The 17,765-nt window shown below is 41.9% G+C and overlaps 1 protein-coding gene across 11 annotated transcripts in view; it reads right to left on the reverse strand.

Annotated features, from left to right (window-relative positions):
- Window positions 1-2,852: 2,852 nt before the first annotated feature.
- LOC106043041 (cytosolic phospholipase A2 beta) overlaps window positions 2,853-17,765 on the reverse strand; it is a 52,625-nt gene continuing 37,712 nt past the window's right edge. For 9 of the 11 annotated variants that reach the window (XM_048064963.2, XM_066997784.1, XM_048064960.2 and 6 more), the window contains 10 exons: window positions 17,468-17,603; window positions 16,330-16,466; window positions 15,853-16,075; window positions 15,124-15,241; window positions 13,966-14,103; window positions 12,654-12,758; window positions 11,922-12,107; window positions 8,812-8,978; window positions 7,732-7,918; window positions 2,853-6,164 (listed from right to left, as the gene is read on the reverse strand). In XM_048064963.2, coding sequence (XP_047920920.1) covers window positions 5,920-6,164; window positions 7,732-7,918; window positions 8,812-8,978; window positions 11,922-12,107; window positions 12,654-12,758; window positions 13,966-14,103; window positions 15,124-15,241; window positions 15,853-16,075; window positions 16,330-16,466; window positions 17,468-17,603 — 1,642 coding nt within the window. In that variant the 3' untranslated portion in view covers window positions 2,853-5,919. Of the gene's footprint in view, window positions 6,165-7,731; window positions 7,919-8,811; window positions 9,258-11,921; window positions 12,108-12,653; window positions 12,759-13,965; window positions 14,104-15,123; window positions 15,242-15,852; window positions 16,076-16,329; window positions 16,467-17,467; window positions 17,604-17,765 lie in introns of those variants that run through there. The other 2 variants (XR_010831774.1, XM_066997790.1) reach the window with 2 other exon arrangements.

The following is a 17,765-nucleotide window of genomic DNA, read 5'->3' on the forward strand; positions in this document are numbered from 1 at the left end:
AAAAATGTCATGTAGTTATCTGAGGCATGAAGATCAGTTTGGCTTGCTAATCTTAACCTGATTGTGCTCTGTCCTTTGATACCTCTCTCCTTTTTCCTCCTGCAAATAATCTTTGCCATCAGGAACTGGTTTGTATCCCACGAATGTGGATTATTTCTATATTTTCTTTTGACAATGTCATTGCCATTACTAAAACTGCTGCTTCCATATTCGCCTGGCTTGTTCAAAGTTCTGCCTGGATTTGGCATTCCACAAACATATACAGGTTAGTGGGTTATCACTGCATGAAATGACAGTTTTATGCTACTTTTATTACTCATACCAATTACTTAGTAGTGAATGCTTGAAACAAAAAGCTAAAACCCTTGCCTAAAGTATCTTGTGGCCTTGACTAGAGTATATGGGCAATAACATTAAGAGAATGGGTCGCATAGGATAGTATCTGAATTCTTCCACTGCAGGACTGTAAGAAGTTGTACGACATTTCTGTGAGGGATGACTCTTGCCTTCTCTCCTCTGGTATTGGACTTTAAATAGTTCTAAGGCTTTAGTAAAAAAAAAAAAAAAATCTTTGAATATTTTGGATATGGTGCAATGTAGGTGTGCCGTGGCTTAAATATGAATTGCACATTTCAGTCAGGTAAATGTAGGCCGATTCCAGTCCTGCGCTCTCACAAAAAGCACAGTTAATGGTAACTTTGGTTCTGGGCGTGCCACATGGGTTGGAAGTGAGGCAGTGTAGTGCCAGGGTGGAGGAAAGCCAAGAGATACAGGCTCGGTTCTTTCAAGGACTCTGAGGAAGTGAAATGAAAGAACTTACAGAGGTGCCAAGCAAGCACTGCCCCCATAACCCAAACTAAAACCCTACTGAATCTACTTCAAAGTTAATAACTATCACATTTCTCCCCAGAACACCTCTAAATGCGTAGGGAAGCTGGTTGACCACAGCAGCAGGCTCTGCTGACCACCCCGGTGCCCTAATTCCTGCCCGGGCCCAGCCAGGACCCCGAAGGCCTCTGTGTGGAGGACTCCATTTTGTGCAGGTCAGTGCTGGGGAGGGCTAGCACCAGTACTGGAGCACAGCACCAAACCCATTAAACAAGCTGATAGTGAGAATTTAACATGATCAACTGCTTATACACTGTGTTATGCAGGTTTGGTTGTTTTGGAAGGAGGAGGTTTTGGACCTCAAATGAATATTTGCCTCCACAAAACCAGCTTGCCATTACACCAGGGCTGCTAAGGTCGTTTGTCTATTATAAGGCCCTATCTGAAGGGTGCGTTAGTGGCATGCTGTACCTGGAAATTTTTACCAGCTGTGGACAGTAAATCCCTCCTTTCTCCTCAAGACGGGAGAACTTACCAACCAGTGTGGTGTTTAGAAACCTAGCTCCTCCCCAGAGCAGAGGCGCGACTGCTGGTGCTCCTCCAGGGAAATGTCCAAGCTTGGAAGAAAAGCCTCTGGCACAGCTGATGGCTTTGTGTTTTCTTTTTCTGTGCCTCAGCCTGGATATACAATAAGATGATTCAGCTGCAAGTCTCATCTTCATGTACTTTAAATTCTTATGGCTAAGAGGTATAATAAATAATACAGGAAATAATACAGGAAAGTGTCAAGCCTGCAGTTGAAACCGGGCATGGATTTTTGACCAGAGACTAAACACTGCCATGGCTGGAGAACAAGTTTCAGCTCTCTGAGTCTGAAATAGCGTTTTAACCTGTCAGTATAAAGCACGGTTGATCTGAGAGGGAGAATCTCAGTGTGCCTCAAAATGGTGTGCTGATGAGACCATTCACCTGAGGGACAGATTCAAGTCCTGCTGCGCTGGGCTTAGCCCAGGCTCCTGAGGCTAATGAAGGTGTGAAACCTGTAGCACGGGGCTTGCTGGATTTTACACTCCACTTGCTAAGGTACGCTGTAATCATGAGGAATAGTGTCTTGTTGATATTTTTTTCCCTGTTTATGTCTGTTTCTGAGTAACCTAGTGCAAGCAGGGGTAAAAAATGCACCCAGGACAGTACAGTGGCTAGGTTTCTTCCATGCAAAGTGAAAGCTAAAGCTTCAATTCCTTAACTGCTCCAGCAAGAACTTCAGGCTTGGTCCTTTTTTAGCCTTTCTGAAGCATGTTTCCCGGTCTTTGCTGCAGTCTTCTTTCTCTTAACTAACTTTCCAGTGGGAGAGCTGGAGCATAGTACCAGGTTTATGAACGTATTTTTTATGTGCATGCAACATCTAGAGTTTACATTTCTGTTCTGACTGATTCAGATCAGCCATTTGCAGCCAACAAGGTGATCTAATCATCATCTTTTTTTGGCCTGTCTGGCTCTCTCAGCTGCTGTACCTCTGCTGGAGCTGTTTCCAGTCACAAAAAATACAGCAGATGAAAGTAATGGAAAAGCGATGCGTTTTCATTTAGAGTTGATAACTTTTAGGTGTTTTTACCAAAACAAAACTTTTCTTTAACTGACTTAGGCTATTGAAGCTCAACATTTAACTGATAACAGTAAAGTTCAATGAAAGGCAGACTTCTGTCCCCATTTAAATCAAAACACCAAGAGCAAAATAGTGCTGTGTCTTGGCTGCGGCTCAGTGCAGCTGTGTTCCTACCCTGGCCTGTGCCATTCCGCTTGAGGGTTTATTTGCCACAGGAGGTAGAGATTTCCACTTTTTTCCAGCCTCTCAATGCCTTTGTAAGCCAGAACATCTTCTCTCTGATTTTTCTAACCAATCTTGAAGCCATTAAATGCCCTACAAAACGCTCAGCAGAGGCGCCTAGCATAAGTGGCACTAAAGCAACTGAGAAGAATCCAGTCGTGTCTTTAAGTGCATAAAGACTTCCGTGGGTCTGGTGCTCTTTTGCAATATTGTATTTTTAATGAATATATTATTAAACAGTTAAAAGACATAATTTCTATAAAGAGTAGCTAACAGTTATAAGAATAAACTTTTGTTTCCTTTGTGTTTGGCAGCTGAGAGCAAGCTCTGTATTTCTGGGGGTTTACCAGCTGAATGTTCATCTGAGAGCAGTGAGCTGGGGTGCATTTTTGGATGAGCATGTTGCACGCATGAACTCATCTTGAGCGGTTAAACAAACAAAACTCCAGAACAGCACGGACCTGTTTATAAGCAAGCCACATGCCTTTTCATGGCGAGACGCAGACAGGCATTCTCCTCGTTGTGCCTGCTCTGGTTTTCATGCGCTCTGGTCAATCAGACATTTGACAGCATGTGGCACAGGGCCAGGCAAGACTGGGGATGGGGAACAAACACACAGCATTTGAGGAACAAACACACAGCATCTCAGTGGTCCGTTCCGTTAGACTCCATGTGCACTGGAAAGAACAGGACAAAGGAGCAGACCCGAGCACAGGTCACTGACCAGCTGCATGTTGCTGTAAGGATGTTCTGTAGTTTTGTGGTTTTCAGGCTGTCTAAATTAGCGTGCTCTGAAACACAGCCCAGCTGTGGTTAGGGGGACAGCATGTGCCAGCTACCACATCCTGGCTGGCTGTGTGGGCGAGCATGCCAGGTCCACGTCCCACCACACTGCAGAGTCCTCAGTCTTTGCCCTCACAGACACCCTCCAGGGCCTCCTGCCACACACACTCAGGCCAGCAATGTAATCCTTCAGCTTTGTGCTACAAAAAAAAAAAAAATGCCACCACTCCTCTCATGGGCAATGATACAGCCCTCACATAATTTCAGGCTCTGAAATGCAAAACAGCATTAAAAAAAAAAAAAAAAGAGCTTGTTCAGGTAACCTTCTGGGTTACCTGAACAGCCTGTGTGGAGGATTTTTTAGTTCTCTTTCACATTTTAGTGTACATTTCTGTTTGTGTTAGCAGCACTACGCATGCACCAATCGTGCCCCAGTTATCGGCTTATGGAGCATTTAAAGAAACCCAGTTGTGTCTGCGCATCCGAGATGTGTTGCTGCTGTGTACATGCTGTCAAGGTTCCTGAGTGTGAGCGATCGCTCCCTGCCCCAGGTGCCCCAGCGCAGAGAGGGCAAGGAGTTGGGCAGCGCTGTCAGTGGTGTCACCCGCTCCTTGTCCAACCATCCCGCTCCCGCTGCCTGGCCGAGGCGAGCAGGGGCTTTGTATACCTGGCATACTGAGCCACAACGTGCTCCTGTGCAAAGGTCACAGATCCTCCTTGTAGCTACAACCCTGCTGCCATCTTATTTTTCAGCTCAAAAGAGCTCTTTATTTCTTTCCTGCAGCCAGTATCTGATTAGTTCTTTTCTTCTCATGGTCTGAATTCAGTTGTACAGTTGCACTCACAGCTGTTACGACTCCTCAGGTTTTGCATGGTACTCAACTCAACAAATAAGCGTTGTACAAGGAATAGCGCTGAAGCTTATTCACTGCCTTTATGCACAGAAGACAGCATTTAGTAGGTACTGGGTTCAGGCAACGAACGACTTTTGTAAATGCTCTCCCTCTGAGCTTGGATACTGTCTGCGTATGCTAAAAAGGCAGACCCCTGCTTCTCTTTGTTTAATTTTTCATTTCAAGTACAACTTATTCTAGATATCAAGTACATTTCCAATACAGAAGAAATGTGCACGATTTTCCTAGGAGGACTCCATCTCCGTGAATATGCTGTGCTTGGATTAAACATGCCAGAAGCAGGTCCAAATCCTCCGGTGCTATGAAATATGGTAACTTCTCCGACTTCTGTGGAGCTCTGTTTTGTATTGCTCAGCATCCTTCCCTATCATCTTTTTAATATAGTGGAGGGCTATAAAAGTTATTCCAAGCTCCTAATTCAAGGCAATGTCTCTCACCATACTCCAAAGCAAATAAAAACCAGGCATCATTTTTTCCAAATATTTTCTTCCAGCAAAGACGTGTGAAAAATAATTTCTTTTTTTTTTTTTTTTTTGTGCTCTGTTTTACTGTAGCACCTATTAAAAATACCTTGCCTATGATGTTAGGGATTGAAAACTGTAAAGGGAAAAAAAAAATCTTCTGGGTGTGAAACACAATGACTATACACTCTTTTACATCCTACACTCAGTTCACACACATAAGGAACACTAGCTTATGTCTTAGTCATTAATTATTAAATTAAGTGTACTTGTGTCTATGGTAACTACCCTCCCTGAATTTCAGGTATCAAAAGCTCTTGACATTTTTATTCATAAAGGCTCTACCCGTATAAATTAATATAATCACTCATGCAGAATTTTTCCTCCAGCCAAAACTCTAAGAATGACTCGCCCCCTGCAGCTCATGTCCTCTCTCCTTGAAATGTAACTGCCCCCCTTGGGACAGTCTGGAGCAGCATTTCTGTGCCAGACTCTTGCAGGGGAATGGAATAAAGGAATAACTTCTAGATCAGCAAGGGGAATCAGCCAGACAGAATGTAATGGTCCACGTTGCAGTTTGGCTATTATTCACAGGTATATATGACTCTTTGGCCTGACTTCAGAGCTGAACCCACCAATTCAGTGCAAATTCTAGTACTCAGCCTATCTGAAAATCTGGACATTACTGAATGCAAATGGCCAGGACTTAGTTTGTAGTGAACCATTCAAAAGACACTGATAATGGGCTCAGGATTGAGGGAACAGGCACATATAAAGAACTATCACTATCACCACCACCATTTTGTATAACATTGGGAAGTTCCTGGAAGGTCTCTGCTAACCAGGACCCTCCTATCTTATCAAGTAAAACTGGAGTGGGAGGCTCTTATGGTCTGAAAACTTGGTGAAGGAAGGTTAAAAAACCCTTTTGAAAGCTTGGAACTTGAACAAGGCAAGATGAGAAATGTACAGGTTTCCTCAATTTCCTGCAAATAATGAACACTGTGATGTGCTGTAATGTGACTGTGACATATTATAATGTGATTGTTGTGTGTTGTAATCTGACCATCGTAGCCTTCAGTGGGGAAAAGTACAAAAACTCAGCCTATGCATATTCAACTCCAGAGTGGCTGGGGAGATTCCCAGTCCTGCCACTTCTTTTCCGTTCCACGGCGCTCTGGATTGCCTGGAGGAGCAGGTCTCTGTTGTTGAGGATGTTGTATTTACTTAGGTTCACGAGTTTGTCAAAATTTTCAGGGGAGTAGATTAGCCTAATGAGGTAATAGGGTGAGCAGTTGTTCTCCAGATTTACTTTGCCTTCGTCCATCTCTGAGAGACTGCGCTTTACCCCTGCAGAGGAAGAGAAAAGCCACCACCGTGAGCTGAATCTGGAACAGAACGCGCCTGGTGTTGGAGGGGACTGATGTAGTTAGCAGAACCAGCTGTTAAAAACAGCCTCCAGGAGACTACACCCCACCACGCCTTGCAAGAGCCATTCCTGGTCAGCTGTCAGTGTGGAGGTGCAGAGGGATCCGAGCTCCCCACGTCAGCCTCTCATCTTTCAGCACCTCTTCTCAGCCTCAGCGCAGCCAAATCCCTTGCTGCTGCCAACATTCATCATCCCGGTTGTGGCAATCTTTTTGCTTAAAAGCAAGACACCCGAATTGCCTCCACCAACAACTCAGCAGCCTCATATTTATGCTTTTACAAATGTTTACCATTATACTTTCTTTCTTTTTTACCTAACTCCTTGAAGTCTGAATCAAATATGCCCCAACCACAAATGTGCTGTGAGATGACAGTCAGTGGGGCTACAAAGGGACTACCGAGGCATCCCCTACAATGTCTACTAGAACCACATGAAAGTGGCACGTGACCTTTCCTTGACACACAGCAGGCTTTAGTCTAACCCAGTGGTTTCTTGGCAGCGGGATGTCAGGGTGCTGGGCCCAGGCTGTCAGTAGAAGTGGTTGTGCTAAAAATGTCCAAGCTTTACTTCAGGGAACCTCCTGATATTCAGAGAGCCATATTATCTGTGCTGTCCACATCCACGTACAGCTGCATCTGCCTCAAGCACAGAAAAGCACAGTCTATAGTGTCATTGTAAATGGGCACTTCACAAGCCAATTCTTTCTCTTTTCTAGAATGTAAATAGTTAAAAGCAGGAAAAATAAATATTCTCATTCCACAAGGTGTCTCTCAGCCATCTGGAAATGAAAAGCTCCCCTGTTAAACTTGAAATCTATGCAAACAAGTTGCCAAGGACCCTCCTCCCCCAACCACCCACATCAGCTGCTGGCTGTCAGCTTGATCGATGAATCACTGGCTGCTGGGAGACATGCAGGTGAGCGACACAGCTCACAGATTTGGGCCTGGAGCACTGAGAAGCTGCAGCAGCTGCTTTGCTCTGCATACTCTCTCATCTATCTTTCATTCAGAGTGCCTCTAAAACACTCACCTGTTTTACCTGCTAGACACTGTTCAATAGCCTTACCTGATGGCACATTGCCATTTGGACCATCTCCAGCTCCACCTAACAAGCCCAGTTCCCTCTGCTGGGCACCTCCTCTGTTTGGCTGCCAAGTTTCTGAATGTGATTTTGTTGGAGTATTTGTTAACATACATGCTCTCTGAGCATTCAGTGGTGAATGTCATAGCAGCAAAGGAGCTTTATTTAACCTGTTTTGCTGCTATTCATATCTTTCCCCAAATGGTCCCTCAGAGACAGACATTTTGCTGTGGTCCCAGAACCACAATATAGTTTTGGGTAAAGCTGTAAGGAGAGGGGTAGGAGACCAGGTAGTCTCACTCATGCGAAGGCCATGCCCTCTCATAAAATTATTGCGAGAGAAAACAAATAAGATCAATACTGTGGAAAGACAAATGACCCAAATTCAACTAAAATGACTGAGCTTACCAGGCTCCTTGAATTCCTTAAAGGTGTCATTCACCAGGGGAAAATGAATTACTATGGGTGCTTTGGGGTCCTCTGGATCCGAAAACACGTAACATTCCTTTGGGTTCTTCTCCTCTTCTTCACTTAGCTCCACTTTGGGGAAAGGGATTTTTTGTATCTTGCAGTATTTGTATGTCATCTCCAATTGCTGTGGATACAGAATGTCGTTGCCTTAAAGCCAACTCTAAGACAAGAATCAGGTTTACTGATGCATCATAGAAATACCGTGGCAACTTAATTTAGTCCCTAGAATTATGCTGCAATGAATGCATAGACCAAAATAGCCACAGAATAACCCTACTTTTTGCCACCACACACCACAAGTCAGAAGACACTTCTCACCCTATAAAGTTTTTTATAGTTAGAGGAAATGACCACACTTAGAATTTGTCATGAGGACAGTGCAGGGGGATCAAGGTCTTGTCTTCAGCAATCAATTGTCACCTCCATTCCCAGGGTATCCCAGAAAGTGTATGCCACAATCCACTACAGAGAAAGGAACCTAAGAACTACAGACCTATAAGCCTATAGTTCTGGTCTTCAAGGAGGTTTCCTTCTTCCTCCAAGACATGGTGACTGGTTTGCTCTTGAGTATATGATCAAGACTTAAAAAGCAGCTTACTTCAAAGTTTTAATAAATCAAGGATCTGCATAGTCTGTCCTGTTGATCAATTCCCATGCCCCCCACCACACAAAAAAACATACAAAGGGGAATAATTTTCCTGACTACCCAGGTGGACCTGCAGAAGCCCTGAAATATGTGATTAAAACTATATAAACATGGTACGTACACTACAATCTACAGCAACCAACCTCATACAGTCCTCTCCCTCAGAACACCAACAAACTCTATTACTCACCTCAGAATCTAAACCTTCTAGTGTGAGGATCACTTCTATGCCTTTATCATTTAGTCATTTTTGAAGTAGATGGTCACTGTGTAATTTGAGCATTATATATTAATTTGGCTATTAAACCTCACAGCTTTACAAGAAGAGTTTAACCAGGGCTGAAAGGAACAGAGCACATTAATCTTCTCACCTTGAACACATTCCCCAAACCATAATCAAGTGAGATAATGACATCTACATTCCTTTCTGGCCTGAAAAGTGCTGCACCACTGGTGTTAATGAAATAGCCGACATCTATCAGGCAAAGATATTTCTGCAGCGGTGTCAGATTGTTAGGGAAAGAGTCCAGCACAGTGTCTGAAAAACATTTTGAATATAGTTAGCAGTGCATTGGTAGGAAAGAAGGAGTCAGTAATTCTGGCTTGCTACACAGTAAGGGCAGCCCCTTGGTTGCCCTCAAGACCAGGCTCACCTCCCTCCATAATGCGACCCCACAATCATGGCCTCGCAAAGGCAGGCTGTGAGGCAGCCAGGCAGAGGACAGGTGAGACACAGACTCCGCTGGCCTCACAGCTGCTCTGGGGATTGACTTTTCACAGAATACAGACTTTTGCCGATTTTTTCCCCTGCTAAGAACTGGGAAAAATGCAAACAACAAAAATAATTTCACAGTGTACCAACAAATCTAACAAATGCAGTACATCACTGCTCTTATGCATTGCTCTTTATTGCTTTTGCATTCTCTGGTGTAGACTCCTATCCCTGGGTGAAAACTCTGACTTCAGCTTGCGTTCAGTGACCTCTCATATTATCTTAGCTGAAAAAATACCAGATCATGCATGCACCATCTCCTACCATCAGCTTAAAATACTGCTTGAATTAATTAAACCTCACATTAACTCAAAACACAGCAAAAAGTGGATTATCCTAGTTGGCATGTTGAGATCTAAAGCCAGTTCCTAACAGCTAGACTCTCATTTCTCTGCCAGGAACCCCACCAGCCACCCTGCAGACAGCAAGTCCCCTATCGTTATCCTGGTATCATTTCTAGTCCCATAGAATAAGAAACATTTTGCCATGGTTTTAAATATCAAAATAGTGTTTTAAGAGATTTCTTCCAGTTCACAAAATGAGGCGGCAAAGCCCTGAGCAGACCCCTCAATCCTTGAAACATCTGTGCTTAGGTATGTTCAAAAAATGTTGATTTCAGAAATACTGCAGGTAAGTTCCAGCATCTCACTTCTTTCAGCCGCTCTGCTGCCCTGGCCTCATTCTGTAGTGTTGATTTAAACCGAGTAGAATAAATCCAGCTTGTTCCATAGCCTGGAATGTTTGACAGCATCTTGAAGTAATAACTCATAGTTTTTCCATTCCCTTGGTGTCAGATCTTTACAAAATGATTTGCTTATTTTAGCATTCATGGCTGATAGGAATTCACAGATTCTGCTGTAAAGAGAGACATTTGCACGCAGTCCCTCACATTAAAAGCAGAGTGTATTTTTTAGTTCATATTGGCCTGGTGATTATTTTTAGTTGAAATTACAGTACCCCCATTTTCTTATCATGGAGATGGAACTGCACAGTATTTATTCATGGCTGGATAAGTGAATTAGAGGTGGACTTTTCCTTGGGAGAGTCTCTACTTCCATTTCACACTCAAAAAGACGCTTTGAAGAAGCTCTTCTTCAGGAATTCCCTCAAAAGCACAAACCCTACCGTAAATGTATTAAAATGATTCCGTACTATGAGTTCTCAAATTTATCACCACAACCATAAGGCTTTTCACAAGCCATTTAAAGTGTTGTTTTAATATGTCAGTTAATCCGAGCTGCAGGGAAGTATTTAAACCAGAACTATATTCTGGAGACCTCTCCTATCATGAGGCTACCATTTCTGCCCACAGAGCTAGCATCTACTCCTGTCTCTGTTCTAGAGATGGATCCAGTTCTGGTTTTAGCTTGGTCTCATGCAGGTAGACAAAAAACAATACATCATCTACTGTTGTTTCCCACTCCAGATTTTTATTTTCCCTTTTCCCACTCCAGACTTCGGGCCTTCCACTTATTTTACTTTATTCGGAGAATATCTGCCCTGAGGTCATCTTTAGTTTTCCTCTTCCTTCAAATCCTCCTTGAAATCTGCTTCTACCCATTTGCCTTTACAAAACTGCTAGTCAGTAAATGTAAGGACCTTTCTCTTAATGTTTACTGACTGACAATTTTATCCTTAATCCGCCTTCTTAAGCTACTTGCTTGCTTCCTTCTCTCACCCACCCTTCTTATGCTACTTGTTTTCTTAGAGTAGACTCTAGGACAAGGACTTTTTGCTTGCTGAACATGCTGAAAGCACTTGGCACTCTGTGGGCTCTGCCTTAATCCACAAAAAAACTCCACACCTCTTGCTATTGTCAGCAAGCTTCAGGTAGCAATGGCAGCCAGACATAAACAGTGTTGTAACTTGCATGAAACAGAGGAGACAAAACACAAATTGCCAAAGAGAAGGACTCAGAGGAGGCAGAGCCCACGTGTTTCCTTGCTGAAGTCAGATTAGCCTGACTCGTGTGGGGTCCTCCCACGCTGATATCTGCTCATGGAATAAATGAGGACGCTGGGATTACAGGAAGATTTGTGGTACACAAAAGCTCAGCTCCATTACCTTTCACACAACATTTTATAGTTTTTGAGGTAAAAGTATTATGACTGATTACTTCGCCCTTCTGCAGAGCACAGGCCATAGGAAATTACTGTTCAATTTATACATCACGTCTAGGTATTATGTTTGTTTAATATATTCAGTCAAAACCTATGTGGCTTTAACTTTCTCTTGTTGGATCTTGCCATTTCTCTTTCTGAAGGGTTAAGGAAAGGTCCCTGGATGAATAAATCATCAGGCAGAAATACCACACGTATGGGCAAACACATTTTTGCAGCCAACCTTTTCCTTAATTTGATCCACACAATAACCTGCTGGTTTATGCCTCTAATGTTACGTCTGTTTCTTGACCCTGAAAGAGTCTATTCTTTTTTGAATCTTTTGACTATTAAACCTATGTAGAATGAGAAATTTCCTATAGAAGAGCATGCTGTGACTCAAATTACAGATCTCTTCAGAAGGTGAAAGAGTGGCCCATGGACTAGTTCATCTTAACCTGTTAACCCTGAAGAAACAAATAAAACCAAATTCCATCTCAGCAGATTTCCAAACCCTGAGAAAGTATCTCTAAATGTGAGATTTCCAAAGTCTAAAAAAAAAATCTGAGATGTTACCTGCACACTGCAGCTAACTCTTTGTTGCAGTTACCTTTCCATTCAATAAATTTTTTCTGATGGATATAATCCTTATGAAATTCTAAGCCTCTCAGGAAGTTATGAGACTTTCCCAGTAGCGGACGCTTGGTCATAATGTCCTGAAACATTTCATACAACTTCCCTGACAAACAAGATGGAGGCTCGATGATAGTGGTATCCTCCTCAGGGGAATGTTTTTCTGAAATAGAGAAGGAACTGTGAGAAAAAAACATAAGCAATCTGTTTTGCTAGACACGTTTGCTGGCTAGCTGTCCTTGCTGTATTTCTGTGTGTCTCTTCCCTTCCTGTTTCTTGCAGTCTGCTGAAAAATATATGTGCATGCCCATTTAAACAGAGATAGTTGGTTTTGTTTAAAGCAAGCATGCATTCTTTTCTTTTACACACTTTCTTTGTACTTTTGCCTAAAAGCAAAAGGCACCCTCCTCATTTACAGTCACAGGAGTCATTTAACAGACAATGAGCAAATCCTAAATGAAAAACATTTGCAACGAACACGAAGTATGCCCCTGGGTTAACGAAATAGAAAAATAAATAGAAACAAATCATTCTGATACAGCTGAAAATCATACTGCAAGATCTACAGCTATGCAACACAAGATGCATCGGTTTAGGGAGAATGTGAGAGATTATTCACAAACAGTTGCAATAGTATAACTTCCTCAATCCTCTCCTCAATAGTAAGCATGGTCTGATGAAAAACGAGTATTGATTTGGAAACCCTTACCTATATCTACCATATCTTTGGCCCATCGTTCCCAGAATTCATTTGAATTTGAGGACCAGTATAAGCCATCCAGCAAATTCCTAGTAAAAATGTTTGTCCAAAGACCTGCAAATCAAAACAATTGGGAAAAGTACTTCACTAACATGTTAACCACTATTTCATCTTTTTTTATTACAAGTATCAATGCTACATATTGTTGCCCTATATAAATTCACCCCATTATGGCGCAGCTGACGTAGTAGGTCTCAGAGAGCTCAAGCTTAATGATGACAACAAATCAGTGTTCTTCCTCAAGAGAGTACTACTCCCAATCATTTGCTGTATAGTGCAGAGTAACAAAATAAGAGGTATCAGTCACCCAAACTATGTTTTAGAGTGCTTACTGTGTACTTGTGAAAGAAAGAAGTTATAAGCAGACTAGGGAATCACAGTACAGCCGTATAACCATAAGGTCTTTCTTTAAAATAAATTATTCTTTAAGTTGATCTAAGGCCTATTCTTTTCCTTTCAGGCATTTTTTTTTTTTTTTTTCCTGTGGAGTTCAACTGGTACAGGATCAAAATAAAATTAGCTCTATGTGTGAGCGTGCTTTTGGAAAAGAAAGACCTACCCTCTGTTATAAGCCCCATGCCAGGTATTCACGTGAAGAACAAATTCAATCTCTAGCAGACTTCACAGTGAGAGAAATATGATTTTTGTCTCCAGTGGACTCTTGCTTTTATCAAAAGGTGCAATTCTGACAAGGCTTTTAAATATGCCTGGGGGAGATGGATTCCTCTGACTAGCTGCTTTTCCCCTTTTCTTTGTCTTTAGAGGCACAGTCAAAGAAATTGGTGAAGGCTAATAGGGCTTCCTTCATCCTTGTGGGCAGGGAATATTACTGGAGATAGATGACAATTTTCAACCCACAAAGCTCAGATGGTTCTTGCCTTTGTGGCTGGATGAATTATATTTTATTTTCAGCTCCTTCCAATTCCACAATGCCCTCCTAGAAAGAGGCTGAAGAGATGATGACTGGGCAGAGAAGGAAGGCTTACTATTTCCTCAACTTGCCTTCTCCACTTTCTTGTTTCACTCAGAATATGGGAATGGGAACCCTGCCACAAATGTCCCAGACTTGCCCAGGGAAAAAGAGAAGACAGGAGAAAATAAACTGTACAAGGAGCAGGAAGTGTTCAGAAGGGGTAAAAAGCCTGTTGAGTCAAGACCTAGAGCAGATACCTGCTGGCAAGGACTGTTGTACAGACCAGTGGCTAGCTAGTACCATGGTTTCTACCATATTGTGATTAACTATACTGCATTGCTAGGTCACCTTCCAGATAGCAGATCCGAGATTCTGGCAGCTTCTTCACTCGCCTTCCCATGAAGAACTCGCTGTCAAAAAATTCTGAACGAATGGAGGCTCCATATTTTGGTATGGCCACCTCATAAGGAGAGAACTCTGTCCACTCTACAAAAGAATTGACATATGCCATGTTTACTGTCATACAGAATAAGAAAACAAAACCTACACCTGTGGATAAAGCTACCTGCAAGTTACATGAACTTTGCTGGTCTCAGAAGCTCTGTACTATCAGTAGCTTGTACTGCAAACTACACTGTCTAGTTCCCTAAAAACTGAGATGTGATTCACATACAAAAGGAACTAGCTTTTTCACCTCAGAAAGAGTCTAATGATAGCTTCAAAAACTTAGATTTATATTTATAAAGATTCTGGGATCCCACTTGTCTCTCTAACTCAAGATCATCAAATGTACACCATATAAGTGTGATCCAACCTTCAAGGAATGACCGGCATGAAATCTCTACTAAACCAAACCTGTCAGACTACATGAAAGCAGCCTGAAGACACATCAACTCAGAATTAGAAAGTAACACAGTGTGGACGTGGCCACACAGTTTCGTGACTCAAGCTGTCCTGTACAGGTATTCCTGTAGAACAGCAACCATGAACCTAACCTCATGTAAGTACTAAATGCTTTTTCTTTCCAGTATCTGCTGGCTTCATTACCTCTTGCTGAATACAGTCTGTATCTAAAGGGTGTCACAACACACCCATCACTGCAATCATACTCCACTCTAGAGATTTAGGTAAGTGCCAATTACATTTCACAGCACCTCTTCAAACTAAGGAACCATGATAGCCATTTTATAGGTGTGAAACTAAGGCACAATAAGATTTATACGATTTGCCTCCACTCACTCACAATGTATTTGGCAAAAATAGAACTTCATTCCAGATCTTCAGAAATGCCTTGTTTGTGCCTGAGGGTGTTATCCAGCAGATCTGCTTTTTCTAATCAACACCCAGCAATTCACAAGACAAACATTTTATTAAAAGATGAATCCTGAGTCAGGGAAACCAACAGAGGCATTCCTCCTGCATTCCCCCTCTAAACACATACACTCCCTCCCTACAAATTCTCTTTAGTCCCTACTCAGAGTCAGAAGAAACTCTAAGAATACTTACCTCTAAATTTGAAAGTACTGAACTTTTCCTCTTTGACATTGAGGACTGCATAGAAAGGCAGTGGGTTTTGTCCATGCTCCAGTGCCTTGCGCTGGTCTGTGAGTTTGTACTTTCTTGGCTAATCAAACAGATAAAAATCACAGTAAACCTCTGGAAAAGCATAAGGCAAAACCACTGACAATCTACATGAGTACTGATAGACAACAGGTGTTTTATTACCCAGAGGAATCTGTGGATCACATTTTCTTGAAAGACCTTTTCTTTCATGTTCCTGTATTTTCCTTCCTGGTTGCCCTTTTGATATCTACTGACCTGTACATTAATATCTAAGTACCTTGACTGTCTATGTCCAACAGATCTTTACTAAGGCTTGGACTAATGTTCACAAGAGGGCAGGTTATTCTAGTTCTTAAGTGTCCAACTAGAAACATTAAAACACCTGACTGTTTTGGGGGGGGCGGGTTGCTCAATTCTTTCTGAAAATTGCCAACTGAAATTGCTATCCGTTGGGCACCCCCCTTCAGAGGCACTGACAAACCACCAGCTACTCTGGAAAATCCTGGCTATAGGATTTTTGTCATTATTTACGAATCATACTGGCATGCCTCAGTTGCTTTGGATTTGTTCCACACATTATGTCATGCAAACAAAGAGGGAAGTGCCAGAGAAAACAAGTGGACATTTCTCAAATTTGTGGCAGGACAAGGTATGTGGCAGTGTGGTACATACCCGTTCATGTAAGAACATTTCCTGAACAAGTGACCACAACGTTGTAAAAGATGAGACGTGTCCAGCTTTTGCCCTTTCAGCAAGTTCCTTGTGATAATATTTCAGATGTTCCATAGACATAAGGTTGAGTTTGCATTTTGTCACTTGTTCTTTTACTGCTCTGAGCGGCCCCTCCAGAGTCTTCTGTGACCAATCTGCATGCTCATACAGGTCTGCTAGGGTCCTAAAGAACAAAAATGTGGCAGAATCATCCATTTAATAATGAAAAATACTGTATTTACCCACACACTTTCATCAAAGCAGAGAACTAGCTAGCTTAAACTGAAGTTATGATAGAGAGCCAACTGTAATAGCTTTACCAGGGAATTATGTTCACTTATGAATAATGTAAGACTTTGAAATAAATGCATCTCTCTCACTATGTGGAAATGTGGTGTCATAGTCATTCCAAATACAAATCGCATTTTCTGTACTCACCATGTTGAGCCAGAAGCCCCAGTGAGATAGGTAACACAGTCCAACAGATTTAGCTTCTGAAGAGCCAAGAGGTGGCCAAACATAGCTGACATTGCTCTGAGGCCTCCGCCTGTTGCCATAACAGCTATTACTGGGACCTGTTCAAAACATAAATATTATCTTCAGAAAGTTACTCACTTGCCTACTTGGAAAAGCCTAATTGCAGCTCCTAGAACTTCTTCAGCAGACTTTATTGGAGGACAATGAAATGAAATCAATGTTCAGCCAGTCTCTACCAATACTTTATTTAAATTAACCTCCAGATACTCAGAGGGCTTTCATAATCTCAAAGCTTGGATGAGTTTGGAAGCTGTTAAAATTCACTGATTTTAACCCTTCTTCCTCTCTTTTTTCTTTATAATTGGAATTGCTATGATTTATAACAGATAATGATATGATTTAACTATAAATAATAAGAGTTCAGTAAACATAATTAAGAATGGATTCAAGGAAGTCCTGAACAGAGTTCAGGAAAAAGATATTAAGCGAACAAAATGATTCTCTGGACAGTGTCCATTCAACAAATAAAATTCCATCAAGAAAATAAATGTTCACTTTAAAATTCACCCTGGATCTTGGCAACAAACCATGCTTCAGCTGGAGCTTGTTAGAAAATGTTCTTTCTCCATTCTGAATAATTTTGACATTTTGTGAAAAGTGATTGGAAAATGAAAAAAATATAAGCCTAAAGAAGGGACATTACGGTGATTTCACAAATTTCCACAGGAGGTGAATTTCAAACAGTCCTGTTTTCCTACTTATTTTGGATTGTCTGGTTGTCTGTGTTGTGTCTCACAGAATATACCAATGCCTCATATTGTGCTGACCTGCCGCATCACACTGTTGGAAACTCTGACCTTGAAGACGGATATATTCTGTCCTTAGGAATTTGGCCAAATGAAGAGAATGGAGGCCTGAATAGCTGAGCTGAAATTTTAGATGAGTATGGGATATGCCACTCCGAGAACTTCAGTTAGGCTGCCATTCAAATCAATGGGTTTGTCATCAATGTGCAAATACTACTAGAAGGTTTGTGGGAAGTTGTGCCAATCCAAATTCAATAGGCCCACAGCCCATGCTTGGATTCCAGCTCACAGACCTCGTGTCCATGTAGATCTCTTTCCAAATGAAGAACCCTTTTCAGGGCACTGGCAACCACTCTCTTCCTTTTTTGCAAGAATTCCTGCTCTTCTCGGCATAGATCATATCCTAAGCGCACATCTAGTTTTTCCGTGCTGCAACATAAATAAGTCCAGAGGCACAGGATTAGTGTTAAAAATGCACATGGATCTATTTTCAGCAACTGCAGTCTATTAAACATCATAAAGAATCATGATTCACTGTTCAGATTTACAAGCAGAAATGCAGATCTCAGTTGCAAAGAAATGAACTGTTTC

This window comes from Anser cygnoides, chromosome 5 (assembly GCF_040182565.1).
Source record: "Anser cygnoides isolate HZ-2024a breed goose chromosome 5, Taihu_goose_T2T_genome, whole genome shotgun sequence".
In the NCBI taxonomy this organism is placed as follows: Eukaryota; Metazoa; Chordata; class Aves; order Anseriformes; family Anatidae; genus Anser; species Anser cygnoides.